General features: G+C 40.8%; 1 protein-coding gene across 4 annotated transcripts in view; it reads left to right on the top strand.

Annotated features, from left to right (window-relative positions):
* MDH1B (malate dehydrogenase 1B) overlaps window positions 1-18,907 on the top strand; it is a 23,088-nt gene extending 4,181 nt beyond the window's left edge. For 2 of the 4 annotated variants that reach the window (XM_005306066.4, XM_065562121.1), the window contains exons 2-13: window positions 232-344; window positions 2,027-2,161; window positions 4,038-4,180; window positions 5,311-5,813; window positions 6,668-6,809; window positions 9,641-9,804; window positions 10,482-10,621; window positions 11,209-11,257; window positions 11,821-11,889; window positions 13,754-13,834; window positions 17,034-17,108; window positions 17,720-18,907. In XM_005306066.4, the coding sequence (XP_005306123.2) occupies window positions 232-344; window positions 2,027-2,161; window positions 4,038-4,180; window positions 5,311-5,813; window positions 6,668-6,809; window positions 9,641-9,804; window positions 10,482-10,621; window positions 11,209-11,257; window positions 11,821-11,889; window positions 13,754-13,834; window positions 17,034-17,108; window positions 17,720-17,796 (1,691 nt within the window). In that variant the 3' untranslated portion in view covers window positions 17,797-18,907. The remainder of the gene's footprint in view (window positions 1-231; window positions 345-2,026; window positions 2,162-4,037; window positions 4,181-5,310; window positions 5,814-6,667; window positions 6,810-9,640; window positions 9,805-10,481; window positions 10,622-11,208; window positions 11,258-11,820; window positions 11,890-13,753; window positions 13,835-17,033; window positions 17,109-17,719) is intronic. The other 2 variants (XM_005306067.4, XM_065562122.1) reach the window with 1 other exon arrangement.

The raw sequence follows: 18,907 nt of genomic DNA, 5'->3' as shown, positions 1-18,907 counted from the left end.
ATCGCGGCTTTTTTTTTTTTTTTGGGCTACTTGGGGTGGCCAAAACCCTGGAGCCAGCCCTGCTTATACTACTACTGTTCCTGAGCCCACAGAAAACTGGTCCTGTAAAGTCCCCTCTCTTATTCCTTCTTTTGAATCAGAATGACTTGTTTTCCAAAATGTGTATCTTATGAGGCTTTCATCAATCAGATTAATAAATTCTTAGAGTTATGCTAATTCCCTTATTTTCAGGTAAGGCAGACTGTCCACATTTTGCTAAGGCAGAACTTCTGGTCGACTATCTTCAGATTAATTTGCCTAATTTCAAGATACACAAGATTACTCAGCATCCTGACAAGTGGGAGGTAAGGGTATTTAATTCAATTCATTAATAGATGCCTATGTGCTTCAGGTTGAGCATGGAATGTGCCTCTGATCTGTACTGTGCTTCCTTTGTTGCGCATATTAGCACCACTTTCTGACTCTGAAAACTACATGAGTTTCAGACACCACATTACTATTGTAGATAGTCTGGGACATTTGCAAATCATAATACAAAATATGATGGCAGAATGATTACCAGACTAAGATTATATTTTGATATTAAAATCTTAAAGAAATTACTATTTCTTTCAGTGTACAAGTGCCTGCTTAGCCTATTATATCCTGATCCTCTAATATGTGCGTATTTCAAATATATATTCCTTCTCAGTCATTATTTGCCAATAAATCTGTGGAGAAGGAATTCTAGACTCCAACAGCTTTATGTTACAAAACCTGAAAATATTGAAACTAAAAGCCCCATTCTCATTTACTCTAAGTTCCCTTTACAGCACTTTGGTGGTGTCACATAGATCACCTTACTCTGACAGTACTATCTCATTGTTTCCTTGTGCTTACTGCTCTGTCTGTTAGTATCCATCTGTTGTCTCTTGACTTAGACTGTGAGCTTTTTGGGGTATGTTTGTACAGTGCCTCACACAATGGGGTCCTGGTCCATACTTCTAAGTGCTATAATAATACAAAGAATACATTATAGTAATAGCAGCATGCTATAAAAGATCGTTAGTGTAAATGAGAATCTGTCACTAAGTGTGTGACTGTGCAATGGATAGTATCCGAAATGTCCAGCTGAAGATAATTTCCTTTTTATTGTGGCGATAATATACTAGATCATATCTAGAGTAAGTCAGACTAATTAAGAATCAGTATCATCAAACTATTAGATGACTTATGAAATTGATTTCTGCGAATGCTTCTAATAACCAATTAAACTAAATCGGTAGAGTGCAGCATAGTAAGTACTGTAGTAGCTGTAGTTGTATGGATGACAGTAGTTACAAAATAGCATTTGATAAAATGCTATACATTATAGAAGCTACAGTGAACAACTAGACAACTCTTTCAGCCCATCTGTAAACCAGCTTGCATCATCTATTTCAAAGCAGTTGAAATAATATTTATTAATAAAAAGGGCTACCAAAAAGACAATGGAAAAAGACAGTTGCCTCCTTCAAGTTCTTCCTTATTGAAATGGTGTTTCTTGCATGTGTTACAGAAAAATTAAATCTCTTAGATGTAATTTCCTTTATTATCTAACTGCTGGTAGCTATTTAGGGCAATGGTAATATCTTACCTGCAGCAGAGAGATTAGGGGAAGTTACTAGAAAAAAATCCCAGAACTAACTCATGAGGCAGTCAAAGCTGTAAGAGAGGTTTTACCAATAGTATCACCTCTTAGAATTTGCTGAGTTCACTGCTAAACCAACTGAGCAATACTTTTCACAATCATATGATTAAGGAGACAAGTATGATATTTTGTTCTCATGCTAATTAATTCCGTGCACAATACATCACAGCCATCTGCTTGGTCAGGTTCCTCTGTTTTTCAAATATTCACATTTGGGAGACCTGTGAAGTATCCCACAGCTGTGCATTTAGATAAGAATTACTATTTTACATTGGAAAATACCAGCAGTAATATTTAAATATTGCCTTTTTGCATGTGAAAAAATTATTAAAATTGTTTTGGGTGTGTTGCCTATAGCAGTGGCTTCATGATATCTGTGAAAAGAATGGATGGAAACACAAACGCTCACCAATTGTTTGGAGGGAATTATTGGACCGTGGAGGGAAGGGCCTGCTTCTGGGAGGATTTAACGATTTTATGGAGCATGCCCAGGTAACAAGACTCACAGTACAATAACTCCTCACTTAACATCCTCTTGCTTAACGTTGTTTCGAAGTTACGTCACTGCTCCATTAGGGAACATGCTCGTTTAAAGTTGTGCAATGCTCCCTTATAACATCGTTTGGCTGACTTTACAAGGGAGCATTGCACAAGTTCCTCTTCTCCGCCTCCGCCCCTTCGCTCCCTCCCTCCCAGTGCTTCCCCTGCCGCCAAACAGCTGTTTGGCGGCGCTTAGGACTTTCTGGGAGGGAGGGAGCGAGCGAGCAGGGAAGCTGCCCCCTCCCCCGCCCCGGCAGGCAGGGCCACCCGGAATGCAGGGGCTTTAGGGGCTACAGGGCCCTGGGCTAAGGGGTCCCGGGGCCCTGGCCTGCAGCTCTAAAGCCCCTTTCAGAATGAGGCCCTGCGAGCACGGGCCAGAGGACTCAGGAGGAGCAGGGGCAGCCGCACAGCCAGCGGCCGAAGAGAAGCGGCGCTTTCCCCTTCAAAGCTCCGCTTCTCTCTGGCCAGCTTTGAAGGGGAAAGCGCCGCTTCTCTCCGGCCGCTGGCTGCGCAGCTGCCCCTGCTTGTCTTGAGTCCTGCCGGGGGGGTGGGGGAGCAGCTCCCAGAATCGCGGCTCCCAGAATCGCGGCTCCCAGAATCGCGGCCATGGGGGCGGTGCTGCGCTGCGCAGAGCCACCTGCACACCCCCTGCACCAAACAAGAGTCGCCCCAGGTAAGTGCTCTGCACCTCCTGCCTGCCTGAGCCTCCTCCTGCACCCCCACCCTGAGCGCCCTCCCACACTCTAACTCCCTCCCAGATCCCTCACCGAACCCTGAGCGCCCTCCTGCACCCTAACTCCCTCCCAGACCCTACACCCCCACCCCGAGAGCCCTCCCACACAGGGCGGGCTCCAGCATTTCTGCCGCCCCAAGGAAAAAAAAAAAAAAAGCCGCGATCACAATCGGCGGCAACAATTGGAAAAAAAAAAAAAAAGCCGCGATCAGCGGCAGCAGTTCAGCGGCAGGTCCTTCGCTCCTATAGGGAATGAGGGACCTGCCACCCCCGAATTGCTACAGGTGCCGCCCCTCTCCTTTGGCCACCCCAAGCACCTGCTTGTTAAGCTGGTGCCTGGAGCTGGCCCTGCTCCCACACCCTAACTTCCTCCCAGACCCTGTACTCCCAGCCTTGAGCCCCAGGAGGAGAATGGAGAAAAAAAGAATGAAAAACGGGGCGGGGGGAGGAGATAAGAGAGAATGCTCCCTCCATGGGGGGCCCCAAAAATGAAGCTGAGCACAAGGTCCCACTAACTCTAAATCCGCCACTGGTGGGAGGGGGAGGAGCGGGGACACGGCGTGCTCTGGGGAGGAGGTGGAGCGGGGGTGGGAAGAAGCAGGCCTGGAGTGGAGTGGGGACAGGAAGAGGCAGGCCTGGAGCATCCCCCCAGCAAAGTCAGCACTTGTTCTTCTGGGGGGAAGCTGCTGCTGTGCAAAGTGCTTCCTAGCGTTCTTGCCTGCCTCATTGTCTGCAGCGGGCTGTGCCTGTGTGGGGTAAGCCAGGGGCACCTCCCCACCACAGTACAGTACTGTACGGTATATAATGCCTTTTGTCTGCCCCCAAAAAATTTCCTTGGAACCTAACCCCCCGCATTTACATTAAATCTTATGGGAAAATTGGATTCATTTAACATGGTTTCACGTAAAGTTGCATTTTTCAGGAACATTACTGCAACGTTAAGTGAGGAGTTACTGTACTGCTAATCAACATTTTGCAGTCTATTATCATTCCTTCCTCCTTTTTGAAATGTTACATAAAGTAATGTTATGTGGTAAAACTTAGTTGTTTTGGGGCCACACTCTTGATTACTGAATGTCCTTTCTTCATTGTGAGCATTACTATGGCATCACCTCGGACATGCTGAGTGAGCAGATGCTGAGAATTGCTGAGGAGAATTTGCAGACCCACATAGAAATTGAGAAAGAGGAGGAATATATTAAAAGTCTTATCGACCCCTTGCAGGTCTGGATCAGCAGGTGAGAAAGCAAAAGCACAGTTATATTCATTCAGCTTTAGAATAATGTATTTCTTCTCATACAGTCTTCCTTCAGCTGATTAAATGAATGTGGGGCTTGCACATATACATTTTGATATTGTTTATATTAACTGAGGTACATACACTTTACAAGTAATTTATCTTTTTTGTAAATTCTTTCTTTAAAATCCTAAACCTTAAAACACATTACTACACCAACTTTTGATGTCCCTTTTAATTAAATATTAATGTTAATTAAAAAGCTCTTTTTGTAAAACATTGTCCATAGCTGTAGCAATTTGTTTTAAAAAATACTATAAATAAAGCACTAAATTGTTCAAGTACTTGCTGATTCGTTTACTTGGAATAGGTCGTATATATTTAGTCATTTTTACTGCACTCATCACTATTGTTTATGGGCATTCAATAGATATTCCAGAAGGTATTTATGTTTTGTTTGCAGCTTCTAACTCCCCCCCCCCCCATCCAATCCTTCTTGTGCCCTCTTTTCCCCCCAAAAAACCTGATAAGGTGATATGAACTTAAAGGGACACTGTTGGGCAAAATTTAGCCCCCAAATGACCTTGGAAAAAGAACATTTTTACAATAGCAGAACCCAACAGAAATATTTTGAAGAAATGTTTTATTTTAAAGCATAGAGGAAATTTTTACATGATTAAATATTCCCATATAGTGTTGATAATCCAAACATTGCAGCATTATGCTAATACATGAACAGTAAAAATGAAGTTGACTAGAAACAAAAGAAAAACGGATTGGTTTATTTATATTGTCCACCATAATGGAAATGCAAAAAGGAAACAAGCAGCATACAAGAGTAAATTAGACTTAAAAAATTCTTGTACTTTTATTTATTAATTTGTTGGATTTTTTAAATATGATTTTTAACCTGACAGTATACCTTTAAGTGGAGGGAAGCCTGATCTGTATTAATTTTTAACATTTTGATATGAAAGCAAGACTGAAATGATCTAAGGTAATAGATCATTTGAATATTAATCAACTACAAGACTATGTTCTTTGTCATCCATTTTTATAATACATTTTGTAGTACAAACGGCAGCATTTACTGATTAACAAAGATTTTCCGTATCTAAATTTTCTCATCAGTGCATCAGCTCCTGCCTGCTATAACCTGATTCCATTATTGGCCAATGGAGAAGTGTTTGGGATGGCAACAGAGGTTAGCATTCATCTGCTCGACAGTAGCCATTACAAGGAAATTCTGCATGGTATTGTAATGGAGGCTCAAGACTTAGCATTCCCCCTCCTTCGCAGTGTCTCAATGCACACTGAATTAGACGATGCCTTTGTTCAGGCTGATATTGTAATTTTGCTTGATGATATCCTCTTACAACACGAGATCCCATCACTTGAAGACTGCATCAGACAGGTGACTGAGCAATGTAAGGTGTATGGTCCCCTGATTGAGAAGAATGCCAACAGCAGGGTCAAAGTTATTGTGTCAGGAAAAACTTTTGTGAACCTTAGGGCATTAATGATTATGACATTTGCCCCATCCATTGACGGCCAGAATGTTATCGCTTTGGCAATGTTCTTGGAAAACGCAGCTAAAGCTATGCTGGCCAGGAAACTGAATACGAGTTCAGCAGGTGAGTAATTTGTATTTGTACTCTTCAATATCAGTCACAATCTGGGAACTTCAGTGGTCAGAATTATGCATTTTCAAATCAGGATGCAGTTGGAGTATATGTAAAAACAGAAGTACACCCATTACATCTGCAAATGTGGGATTCTACATAAGAGAAGTGCAGACATTTATAAGCATAATGGGTGCACACTCATTTTTGCAGGTGCAATCACCGCCTTTCTTTGAAGTTAATATGTTAAATATTCTATTATTTGGGGAATTCACCAGGTATTTGCTATTTTGGTATTCACCAAAGCAGTTTGATTTTTTATTTAATTATCTTTTACAGGTCACCATTAAGAATTGGTGTCTAAGGCTTTAAAAGTAATATTACCATGTTTGCAATTTGTTTTGATTTGTTTTCCGGTAACTTAAATTGGCACTACGATATGCACTAATGCAGTGGTTCTCAAACTTTTGTACTGGTGACCCCTTTCACACAGCAAGCCTCTGAGTGCGACGACCCCCCTCCCCTTATAAATTAAAAAAAAAAGTTTATATATTTAACACCATTATAAATGCTGGAGGTAAAGCAGGGTTGGGGTGGAGGTTGACAGCTTGCGACCCCTCATGTAATAACCTCACGACCTCCTGAGGGGTCCCGACCCCCAGTTTGAGAACCCCTGCACTAATGTATACAATAGCATCAGATAGGTTAAAGTTCCTTCTTCTATTTTTGTCTGGGTTTCATACATTAACTTCTTTTTTATTATTGTAGCAATTTTGAGGTAAAATGACTCCTGCTACAAGGCAGTAGGCATTTAAAACACAATATCTTTCTGTTCGCTCATCTTTATATATTCTTCTTTGTTACAGGAGTCAAAGATGTGATTGTTTGGGGTAATATCAGTGGCAATAGCTACATTGATCTGTCTAAAGCAAAAGTTTACAGATATGACAGTGCTATCTGGGGTCCACCTAACTTTTCACGCCGTTTGCTGGACATGATTTATGATGGGTACAGTATACATTTATTTTTTGTTTTGATCTTTTAAATGTTACCCTTTTTAAATCCTTATCAACCTGAGGCCGCTCACAAATACATGGAGATTATTATTATTATTAAAGATGATACTTTCTAGCATAATACTACAGGGGCACAAATCAACTTGAAATAGAAACATTTCCCAAAAATGAGTTAAAGTAGTTTCATGAACAACATTTATTTCTCTGTTCCCTGCCAATTTTTGTGATTAAAAAGTAGGAAAATTGATTGTATAATTTTTTTTCTCTCCCATGTTACCATGTAAAGGACTAGAGAAACAAGAAAAACTCACTATGGGCCAGATTTTCAAAGGTATTTAGGCACCTAAAGAAGCAGATAAGCCCCTAGTGGGATTTTCAAAAGTGTCTAAGTGAGCTAGGCACTTAGGCCCAGATCCACCTAAGTCCATTTTTAGGAACCACAGCATCCTGCTCAGCTGCTGCCCAACCCGGTAAACACGTAAACTCACTCAGTATGGGGGTTTTTGCAGTTAACATTCTGAAAGCGCCTAGGTTTCTGCCTCTGGGGAGGTACACTGCTGCCTCACTCTAGGCATCCAGGGGTGGACCTCCCACTTAAGCCCCAATACGATCCACAAACTGGGAGAAGATAGGCACTCCTCCACCTAACTGGCACATGGGACCTCATTCAGTAGGTATGCTCAGAGGCTGCCTAACTCCACACAAAACAGCTGGGGTAGAGAGAGACAAACTTCCCTTATAACCTTTAACCCAGTGGCTGGGGTATTTACCTGGGATGTGAGGAGAAGGGAATTGAACATGGATCTGCCATCTCTTAGGTAAGTGCTCGCACCACTGGGCTACAGGAGATTCTGATAGGGGGTACTCTCAATCTCTCCTGTTGAAATTGTTCCACTTTAATTAAAAAATTGACTATTAAATGGGCCAAAGAGTGAGACTGACTCCATAGCCCAGTGGTCAGGACACTCACCTGGGAAATGGCAAATTTCTGTTCAAACCCCTTCTCAGCAGGCAGAAGAGGGACTTGAACTGGTGGTCTTCCACATCCCAGGTGAGTGGTCTAACCACTGGGCTAAAGGTTATAAGAGAGAGCTTACTCCACTAGCTACTTTGTATGGAGTTAGTCAGCCTCTAAACACACCTATCATATCAGGCCCTGCACTTGAATTAGGCAAAGGAGCACCTATCTTTCCTTGGTTCATGGATCACTGGAAGAAATAAGCAGCTATCTCCATCTCCCACTGGTTAGGTTAGGCAGCTCCCTACCTACCATACTAGGTTTGTGGAGCTCATGCTTATTGGGGTAGCCTCCAAGACCTCTTGCACTCGGTTCCCCCATGAACTCAGATACCAGTCTTATCACTCAGGTTTTTTTTTTTTTTTTTTGGCATAGAGCAAAGCTACACTGAGTTGATCAGACAAATGTAGTGGGTGGGTACCGGGTATACCATGCATCCAAAGTTACACAGAACCCCCCCCTTTTTCATTATATACACATTTACACATCACATTAATTTACTATACATAGCATCATGTTTTGGTATTGGCTTTATTACTTTGTAGGAATCAATCACTGTACAGCATGCTCGGTCCACGTGCTATTAGTGTTTGACTTACTCTTTACCTCACCTTACATTCCAGGCTTATTTTATACATTGTTGTCTTGTCCATTGTAAATGATTCCCTGGATGTTCCCCCTTATCTCAGTTAATACAGACATTGTTTCTAGCCTGCTAATCCATTTACCTCCATAATTCTGTCTCCCAAGAAATGAGGCCTCGCCTCAGTCTAGTTACTCATGTCAAGTGAGGCCTACGATGCTAAGGTGCCTGTCTCCCCTCATGCATTGTACAAGGAGCCTTGGCACCTAACCCAGGCTTTGTGGATCACAGTGCTGTTCCTGTGATTTTCTAGGTGCCTAAAAGTTAGAGGGTGTGATGTCGGTGTCGCAACATCTAAGTCCCTTTGTGGATCCAGGCCCTAATCTCTATTGACAAACCAGCTAAGGCACCTGTCTACATCTTTATGTGCCTAAATACCTTTCGAAACCTGGCTTTATTAACTTGATAGCACTAGTCAAACAATCTGTGTTCTGAGGGGACCCTGCAGCCACAAGGGAGCAGCAGAGAGGTTATGACCAAGGTTTTGCAAATTCAGCACATTCCTCTGGTTACCTCCACCAAAAAGGCCTCATGGAGTCCCCACTACAGTTTAGAATGCTGAAAAAAAGCATTTGAATAAATGACCTGCACCTGCAACACTCTTCACCTCTGACAACCAGGCCACTTCTACCTCTGTGCTTTTATCTGTAGCTGTAGATGACTAGCTTTAAGCACTCAAGATTGAATTAGTCCAGCAGCTCTCAAACTGTGGTTTGGGACCCCAGAGTGGGTCATGTTAATGGGGTCGCCAGAGCTAGTTTAGAGTTGCTGGGGCTTGGGGCTGAAGCCAGGGGCCAAAGCTGAAGCCCAAGGGATTCAGCCCTGGGTGGCGGGGCTCAGGTTATAGGCCCCCTGGCTGGGGCTGAAGCCCTTGGGCTTGGGCTTTTATCCCTACCCTGCCTAGGCAATGGGGCTTGGGCTTTGGCTTTGGCTCCCCACCCAGGGCAGTGGGAATCAGGCGGACTCAGGCTTCGGTTCCCCTTCCTGGGGTCGTGTAGTAATTTTTGTTGTCAGAAGGGGGTCATGGTGCAATGAAGTTTGAGAACTGTATTAGTCCATACTGACATCTCCCACTGTCTTTAGTTCTTATTTAATCTAGAAGAACTACCTGATCTTGAGTCTTCCATAGTTATATTAAAAATCTCTCCTTTCTTGATGACAGCAACTGGGTGCGTTCAGAATTTTCATTTATACTGAGTTCCCTGAGTTCCCGGGAGCATCACTGCTTAGGCATGTCACCTGCTCATGTAATAGCTACTGTGCTGAGATACTGGTATCAAGACTCTCCTCCCGGGGAGATTGTCTCAATGGGAATACTCAGCGAAGGTAAATTTCAATTTGTAGTTCACACATACTGTGAAGATTTCTCTTTACTCTATAGCTTCCTTCAGTAAGTGTAATAGTAATTTTTTAATTCAGATCTTTAACAATTTCAATTAAATCATGATTCTTTGAGGATAACTTATTTTCTTAACACAAGAGCTTCCAAATCTAAGAAATTATTCTACCAAGATCCTAGAATGCTGTATGTACTTTTTACATGCATCTCAAAAAATTACTCAGGTGTTTTTTTGGTTTCATTTTCCTGGCCCTCTATTTTAACCCACTAATTCAATTGATTTTATGTAGTCACTGCTTTGTAGAAAGGATTTTTAAATTCCTTATTGATTCTTTGGGCTACATTTTGAAAGAATGTCCTTTAACTGTGATTATGAGTCCAAATACATTTAGAAATATTTTCGTAAGTGCCATTTAAAGCACAGATGGAAATAAGGAATTTTGCATATCTAGTGTTAAGGTACACAGTGATTTTGTGGATTCCTAATTAAAACTTGCAGTCATGATAAATCAGGGAGTTCAGTGTTCTTTGTATTGTAAGATGAGAAAGGCAATAATCTGTCTATTTTAGGGTTTTACATTGCTACTCACCACTACAGTATTTGAGCACATCACTGTGTGTTTTAATCAGAAAGAAACATGTTTGGGGGGAATTTTTTCTTTAGGTCAATTTTGTATCCCTGAAGGGATTATCTTTTCCATGCCTGTGAGGTTCCAGGATGGTAGCTGGGAGGTCATTACAGAAACAGAAATTAATGAAGAAACCCAAGAAGCTCTGAAGCGTTTAGCCCATGATCTGATACAGGTGATGTCACTCTCCATCTAGTATTATTTCCATTCGACCATCTATGGGTATGTCACAGGGTACTCTACTCACCGCTTGGAAGCGCCTCCTCCTGGTTGTTCTGGGGATTAGCACTGCCAGGCCAATGCCCCTTCCTGTGGTTGCACTCTATTATTCTCACTCTGCAGCCACTCTCTCGCTCCAGGAGCTGCAGCTTCCTCTTTGTGACTCAGTCCTCTGGTCAGGTCACTGAGTGGTTCACCTTCTGGACTATCAACATCTTTCCATACCAACAGTCTCAGGCAGTTCCCCAGTGGGTTTTTTTCAAATACTGGGTTTTTTCAAAGCCTAGAATTTCTCATAAAACACAAAATAAGCTAACAGCAATTTCTTTTCAGTGTGTCATTCACAATAAGTTGCAAATTGTTATTAATATTGAATACAAGAGGACTGATCTCAAACACTTCACTTTCGCATCATTCATTTTTTTCTCTTTAGTCATGTTAATAGTATGTAGGGAGTATCTTCATCGGAACATTTTGAATTCATCCTAGAAATTGTAACTGTTGTAAATAGTATATGATAATAAAGCTCTCTTTCTCATGTAGGAAAAACAAGTTGCACTAGGGGAAATACCAGAAATGCGTCCATATAAAGGTAAAACCCTTAGTAGTAAATATTGGTTTAAAGCTGTGTCGTATAACAGAGGACATAAAATAAGATTTTGAGGGGGATTTAAAGTAGTGGGTGTGATGACTGGGTTGTATGATTTTTTTTCCGATGGATTAAAATTCTGCCTTCTGGATTTCTGAAGTTATTTTAAGTGCTGGTATTAAGGGTCCTGATCCTACTGTACTGTTGTAATCTCATAGCCTTTAGAGAGTGCAAGACTGGATGGGTGGCAGTCATGTTGTGGTTTGTTGATCTTCTAGCATTCAGAGATTATGAATATCATCACTTGAGTTGGGATGTAGGATTTATATCTTGTCATTGTTTAATATTGAACATTAAGCCTCTTTCCGTATTGAAATGACTAATTGGAAAATACTTTTGCCATATGTCTTGGTTAATGTTTTTGAAGCTACTCTGGTATATCATGGGCTCTTTTGGCCTCTTTGTTAACCACCTGCCATTTAAAAAAAAAAGGGGGAAAACCTCAGATGCAAAAAGAGCTGTTGTAAATGTGAATTTGAATCTTTTCATGTGGATGTTTTTTACAGAACCTGCATTCAATGGCTTCAATCTGCTAGCACTTCTGGAAGAGGAAAACGTTCGAACACCCCCAGAGGGTAGGCTAAAAAACATGATGATAGCCCCAATTATTTCAGGGAAGTTAAATCCAATATTTCACTGTTACATCTTGTCACTTCCTCAGGAGGTCCCAATTACAAGAAAGAAGAGATCTTTTATACCAGCACTAAATTATTGATCCACTTGGCTTCACTTAAAGTAAAATTCCCAGGTTACCATGGCAAAGTTCAAGTGCATAACCACATAAACCGAACCCTATCAATACTTACAGAAAATCCAGCATCTCTTCTAAGAACATAAGAACGGCCGTACTGGGTCAGACCAAAGGTCCATCTAGCCCAGTATCCTGTCTACCGACAGTGGCCAATGCCAGGTGCCCCAGAGGGAGTGAACCTAACTGTTAAGGATCAAGTTCTCTCTCTCCTTCCGTCCATCTCCACCCTCTGACAAACAGAGGCTAGGGACACCATTCCTTACCCATCCTGTCTAATAGCCATTAATGGACTTAATCTCCATGAATTTATCCAGTTCTCTTTTAAACCCTGTTATAGTCCTAGCCTTCACAACCTCCTCAGGCAAGGAGTTCCACAAGTTGACTGTGTGCTGTGTGAAGAAGAACTTCCTTTTATTTGTTTTAAACCTGCTGTCCATTAATTTCATCATCTCTACTTTGGGAGTTTGAGAGATAAGCAGGATTAGTTTGGCGGGACCTGCAAACCACATCACAATGCCATGACAAACTCTTGAGCCTTCCCCAATCTATTTTTCCAATCCACAATACAAGGCCAAGTCCTAATCCACCTCTTCCGTTGCTTCATTTCCCACCAGTTTTGCTACTTGGATTCTCTGCCCTGTCACTTCAGGATGATTACATTAGGGAAAAAAGAAAGAGCATCCATTAAATTGAAAATTTCCTAATCTGAAAGCTATGTGTTCTTGCGGTTTATTCTGTTTTCCCATTTTTTGCTCTCCTTCCTTCCATCTCCAAGTTTTATTTTCTTAGCTACATTCCATGTTCTCTTTTTTCATCTTTTTAAACTACAGTTCTCTCTCAATTTTAGTTTTTACTCTTTCCATGTCTCTCTCCCTCTTCCTTTGTGTCATTTCCCTTTCTCACTATCCCTCTTTCCCTGGATTCTTCTCATTTCCACTGAGTTTCTCCTGTCTTATTTCTCAGTCCCCCAAATCTCTTTCCTCTTGTTCTCATAATGCCCCAGTTATCTCCTTTCCCTTACGCAGGTGCTGCTATTTCCCCTGGTCCTAAATTGCTTTCCTTCTCTCAGATCCCCTAAAATTCCTTCTCTTTCAGGTCATAGCAACTCTCTTTTCCCTGAAAACTTTTCTTCTTTCCCATCGACTCTATAGATGCACATACTGGGAAACAGGAAGAGGAATGGGAGTGGGATCTCTGCAGCTCCACACCTCCAGAGAGCACCTGAGTATTTTGGTCTCTCATCATAGTCCACAGCCCCAGTGATGAATTCTTGATATATGAAGGGCTCAGTGATCCGCACAGGCCACATCCTGGTGCTCTCAGAGAGAGACTTCAAGTGAGAACAGGACTCTTCCTACCTGGCTGCCACCTGGTGCCCTGTCCTGCTCGTTTGCAAAACTGCCTCATCCTTTGTGGCAAAAAAGAGCACACTGGCAGCTCAGCAGAAGAGCAACTCAGCTACAGGCAGTCAGCTAGCCAGTAGTAACCTAAATACTCAATTGGTGGAGAACCCTGCAAGTCAAGTTTCCCTAAGGCTTTGGAGGTCTTAGGATCAAATCTTCATAGCATCATATTATTCAGATAATAGCAAAACGTATCAAAATACCTTTCCTGTCATCCTGCATATTTAAATATGAGGAGATGTGTGTTTTAAAATACAGAGCATTCTATTATTTTGTTTGTTACAGACCTGGACACCTTATCCAATGGCTTACTTCAGCCAGAGACCCAGGAAGGAGAAGGAGAAAAAGTCCAAACAACCACTGATGGTAAACTATATGTTCCAGAATATTATAGTTTCTACAAAATTTTCCTCATTGATAACATCTGAAGGCTGGAGCTCTTTATGCAGAAGCAGGTTGAAAAACAAAAACAATGCAAATGTGACATTCCCAGACAAGAGGGCATAGCTTCTGTGAAATCCTGGACCCACTGAAGTCAATGAGGCCAGGATTTCACCTTGTATGTTTAATGGTTTGTAGCCATGTAGGCCAACAAACTATTAAAAATCTTCCTCTGTTGTCCAAAATATTCACATTCAGGTTATACTGAACAATGGTATTCACAGGTAAAAGGAAGTGTTTCACAGCCCCAAGCTCCTGCCTCCTCAGGGGGTCAAATATAATAAATGACAACTCCTTTGTAAGAATATATATAAACAAGAGGAATAGTTAAGGTTGAGCTTTCTTTGTCCTTTCTCTGTGAAAGATTTATGTACCCAATTTTAGGTTTTTTGGTCAAATACATACTTACAGACACAATCACAGATAGCTAAATAGATATGATAATCCTTTCCTGAAAGCATTCAGGAAAATATGTATAAAATCAATTTCCAATACCTGTAAGTCCCCCTGAGAAATTGGCCCTTAGGATGGTCATTCCAATCCAACTGCAAATTGTTAACTAAAGTTGTCTTATTGCTTTGTAATTTACCACTCGTGATCATATCCAAAAGCTCAACTTGACATAACAGATATAAAGGTGAAACATAAGACAACACTATCATAACTGATCACATTTTCAAAAATCTCCACATCCTCTTGAAACCCTCCCGGCTAAGCAGAATATCATCAGTATCTTCCTTATATTAAATACCGCTAAAGAGAAGTAGCTTGTTCCACCAACCAAGAAATATATGTAAATGAAAACAAATGTTGCCTCTATTGCTGTATCCTAATAGGATCTGAACCAAAGTCCAATGGGAGTCTTTTCCTTGATTTCAATTTTGGGCCTTTAATGAAGAGAGAGAGGCTTATTGAGCAAAAAACACATATACTGTTTAATATTGATGAGGCCAAGGGGACTGCTCACTGAAATGCTGTAAGACCCTTTTAATACCCTCTTCTCCTCCTCAGTACTATTAGACACAAACCAGGCAAATCAGAGAACAGGGGAAGAGCATGGAAAATGCAAATTATCTCACTCATGAATGTAAAACATTTCATCCTCTAATTCTGTTTACTGTAAAAGCTGAAGCTTCTTCCAGTGACTTATTTCAGCCAGAGACTCCAGAAGGAGAAAAACTCCCACCAAGGATATGCCAAGAGGCTTAATTAAAAATGATCCTTTATTTGTTCATGGTCAAAAGAATGTCACAATATACTCTGTCACATTTCCTTATTGCTTGCACTTGTGCCAGATACCTTTTCTTTCAGTTCCTCTGTCTCTCCACATACTGCTTCCCTTATGTACATCATAGTGCATAGACTGTGAACTTGGTTCTCCAATTAATGAAGGCATGTTTTTAACCCACAGATAGCTAGAACCATTACAACTTTGGAGTTCCTTATAAGCAGAATTATAAACCTTATATCTAAAAGTGTGGTCTAGTTGCTAAAAAATTAGATTGAGAGTTCTACTCCTGTGCTTTTACACTGACTCAGTCTATGGTTTTTGACAAATCACTGAGGCCAGCATGTTCAAAAGTTGTCACTGATTTGGGGTGCCCACTTTTAGACACTGGGGCCTAATTTCCAGATTTTTTGAACACCCATCACTCCCATTGGCTCAGCACTTCTAAAAATCAGACCCAAGAAGTCTCAAATTGGGCATCCAAAAACCAAGGCCCCAAAATCACTGACTGCTTTTGGAGAAATGGGCCTTTCCTTCACACTATCATCAGTTTTTTCATGTATAAAATGATACTTGGCCACGTTTGTAAAGCATTGTGACTACACAAGTATTAAGTATTATTATTTATTATTCACATGGAGCCTATTGGCAAGCCAGCCTGTTTCTAAACATTGTTCAGTATTTAGTCTAGACATCTAGCTATCTAAAAATGGCTGTCTTCACAGGAAGTTCTAAGTGCGATTGATATCCATTTATACATTTTAGGACCAAATGTCACAAATCACATGTGTTTGGGTAACACATTGCCTGACAAAAGTCAAATCATGATCCTCTATTTTATTCAAAGACTGTCAGTTTTTCTGAAGGCTTTTCCGTATCTAAGCACCTCATATGCATTACTGATTGAATGGTCAAGGCAAGGTCACGCAGGAAGTCTGTACCAGAAATGGGATCAGAATCCCTATCTTCTGAGTCCCTGCCCAGTGCATTAGCCACAGTTAGCCTTCCTCGCCTCATTCAGTTCTAATCTGTTCCATATCTCATAATGAGGGGGGATTTGATAGCTGCTTTCAGCTACCTGAAAGGGGGTTCCAAAGAGGATGGATCTAGACTGTTCTCAGTGTTACCAGATGACAGAACAAGGAGTAATGGTCTCAAGTTGCAGTGTGAGAGGTTTAGGTTGGATATTAGGAAAAAAATTTTCACTAGGAGGGTGGTGAAGCACTGGAATGGGTTCCCTAGGGAGGTGGTGGAATCTCCTTCCTTGAGGTTTTTAAGGTCAGGCTTGACAAAGTCCTGGCTGGGATGATTTAGTTGGGAACTGGTCCTGCTTTGAGCAGGGGGTTGGACTAGATGACCTCCTGAGGTCCCTTCCAACCCTGAGATTCTATGATTCATCTTCCCCTAAGCCTCAACCCTGGTTTACACTACAAACTTATGTCAGTATAACTACATCGTGCAGGGGTGTGGATCTTCCACACCGCTGAGTGACATAATTATACTGACCTAATCCCTGGAGTTGACAGCACTATGTCAACAGAAGATCTTCTCCTGACAACACAGCTACCACCTCTTGGGGAGGTGACGTACCTACATCAATGGGAGAAGCTTTCCCATTGGCATAAGCAACGTCTTAACTAAGCACTACAGTGGTACAGCTGCACTGGTGCAGCACTGTAGGTGTAGACAAGCCCTCAGTTGCATGTGTACTGGTTAGTGTTGCTGAAGGTGTTGGAGTACTGTCCTAGGTGCCTTCTGATACCAAATTTCATTCTCAAAAAAGGAAAGAGACTAATACATTCTAAGAAAATGGCGAGCAAAGAACTAGTAATTGAAATCCAGGCATGACTGTCGTAAAAGTAGAGCATTTTGGTCCTTTCATTTTGTTTATTACAGAACCTGAAGCTCCACCCGATGAGTTACTTCAGTCAGAGATGCTGGAAGAAGAAAAAGTCCAAGAGCCCATAGATGGTAGGCCAAGATGCTTAAATATAATTTTTTTTTATTGTTCATAATGTTCAAATTGTAACTCCAACACCTTTTGACAAACCTGGATACAAATCCTCAACTTTTCACAGGGTCCAGAAACAAAACAATGGAAAACTTTTGTAAGTAAACAGGATAGCAAAATACCAGGTCTAAATAGTTTATTCAATCACTGCCCCAGTTGGTTTAATTTAAAACAGAATATAAAGATTTATCCATTCAGCTAACGGCAAATGTAGCATAAACAAGCAAAGCAGGTATTAATAGCTTCTCAGTTGGGATTGTTGGTAGCTGAGCACTTTTGAAAGTCTGGCCACATCATTTAGGTGCCTATCTTGGAGATGAGCTCTTTCGAAAACCTGGCCAATGAATTTTACTTGCCCCCTAAGGGAATGTCTACGCAGCAGTTGGGAGATGTGATTCACAGCTCAGGTAGACATACATGTACTGGCTACTTTAAGATGGCAATTTCCACAGAGAGCGTGATCTGGCTCCTACAGACCATCAGAAAACCAAGAACAAATAGGGAGAAACTCTAAAAAAAAAAAAGAGAATTTGTCTTGTTAACCTAAAATATTTTAAATCTGTTTTTACAGATCCTGAAACTTCATCTGAGGGCTTAAATCAATCAGAGACCAGTCTGAGCAATGCAGAAAACAATGAAAACCCTTAAATAATTTCTGATCAAGTAAACTACAGCAAGGGATATGCTATAGTGCTTGGAACATATTACTTCTGTGATCTGACAGAAACAGATTCATGGCTTTGAACCTTCACCGATTTTCTTTTGTAGTAGTTATTTAAGAACCTATAGGAACTGGCACATTTAAAAAAAAAAAAACCCCACACACCTCATGTTAATTGATTCTACAGGATTGCAAATTTAAACACAAATTCAATAAATAAAAATGTTAACATTATTTTATCAATAAGTCATTCACATTGCACGTGTTGTATATTAAAGTAAATATTTAAACAGCCTAAGCAAAAATCTTAGGCCAACATTTTCAAAAATGAGAGCATAACTTTAAGCATCCCTTTTTTAAAATCCTGGCTTTCTTTTATTTGTTTTCTGATACCTGTATGTTTGAATTAGTAATATTAATATTGTATTAAAATAAGAAATTAAAACGATGCCAGTGTAGCATAAATATTACATATTTAAAGTGTAGTTTTACTCTGAGAAGTGACAGTAAAAATGGCATCTCTTTGCTCAGCAAATAGAACTCTATATGCACAACAGTAACGTATTTGCTCACTTCAGTGACAAAAACATTCTTAGCTTTACAGAGCCAACAGAACTAAGATGGAATAGAATCTGCATCTTATTCAATCTTGCACAGCTTCCGCAGATTGTTTACCGAGTTCCAATCATTTACACCTGTGCAAACCCACTGAAGAAAATGTTGCACAGATAAAGCTGAGTCCCAGTTTGCCTTACAGAAGCTTTATCAAAGATGCTGATGCAGGATTGAAAACGTGCGAATTGCTCCTCAGACTCCAGAATGAGGTGGTAGTTAGGAAACAAATCTTTTACTTATGTACTGAGCACATTTGACACAAAAATTAGTAATACAACGAACATGGAAGCCATGATATCAACTTTGCAAAGTCACTTTTCAGACTAGAACTTCACATCGAACAGAAAAGAAAGAATCAGAGAATGAAAAAAAAACCTGAGGCCTTTCAAAATATTGAGGCTCTTAAGCAAGAATTGCCTTGTTTGTTTTTTTAATTTGTGCTGGAGAAGTCAAGATACAATAAAGAAAAGCGCCTTCGCTGGA

This window comes from Chrysemys picta, chromosome 11, assembly GCF_011386835.1.
Source record: "Chrysemys picta bellii isolate R12L10 chromosome 11, ASM1138683v2, whole genome shotgun sequence".
NCBI classification, from domain to species: domain Eukaryota; kingdom Metazoa; phylum Chordata; order Testudines; family Emydidae; genus Chrysemys; species Chrysemys picta.
This window is presented reverse-complemented; position numbering and strand designations above follow the sequence as displayed.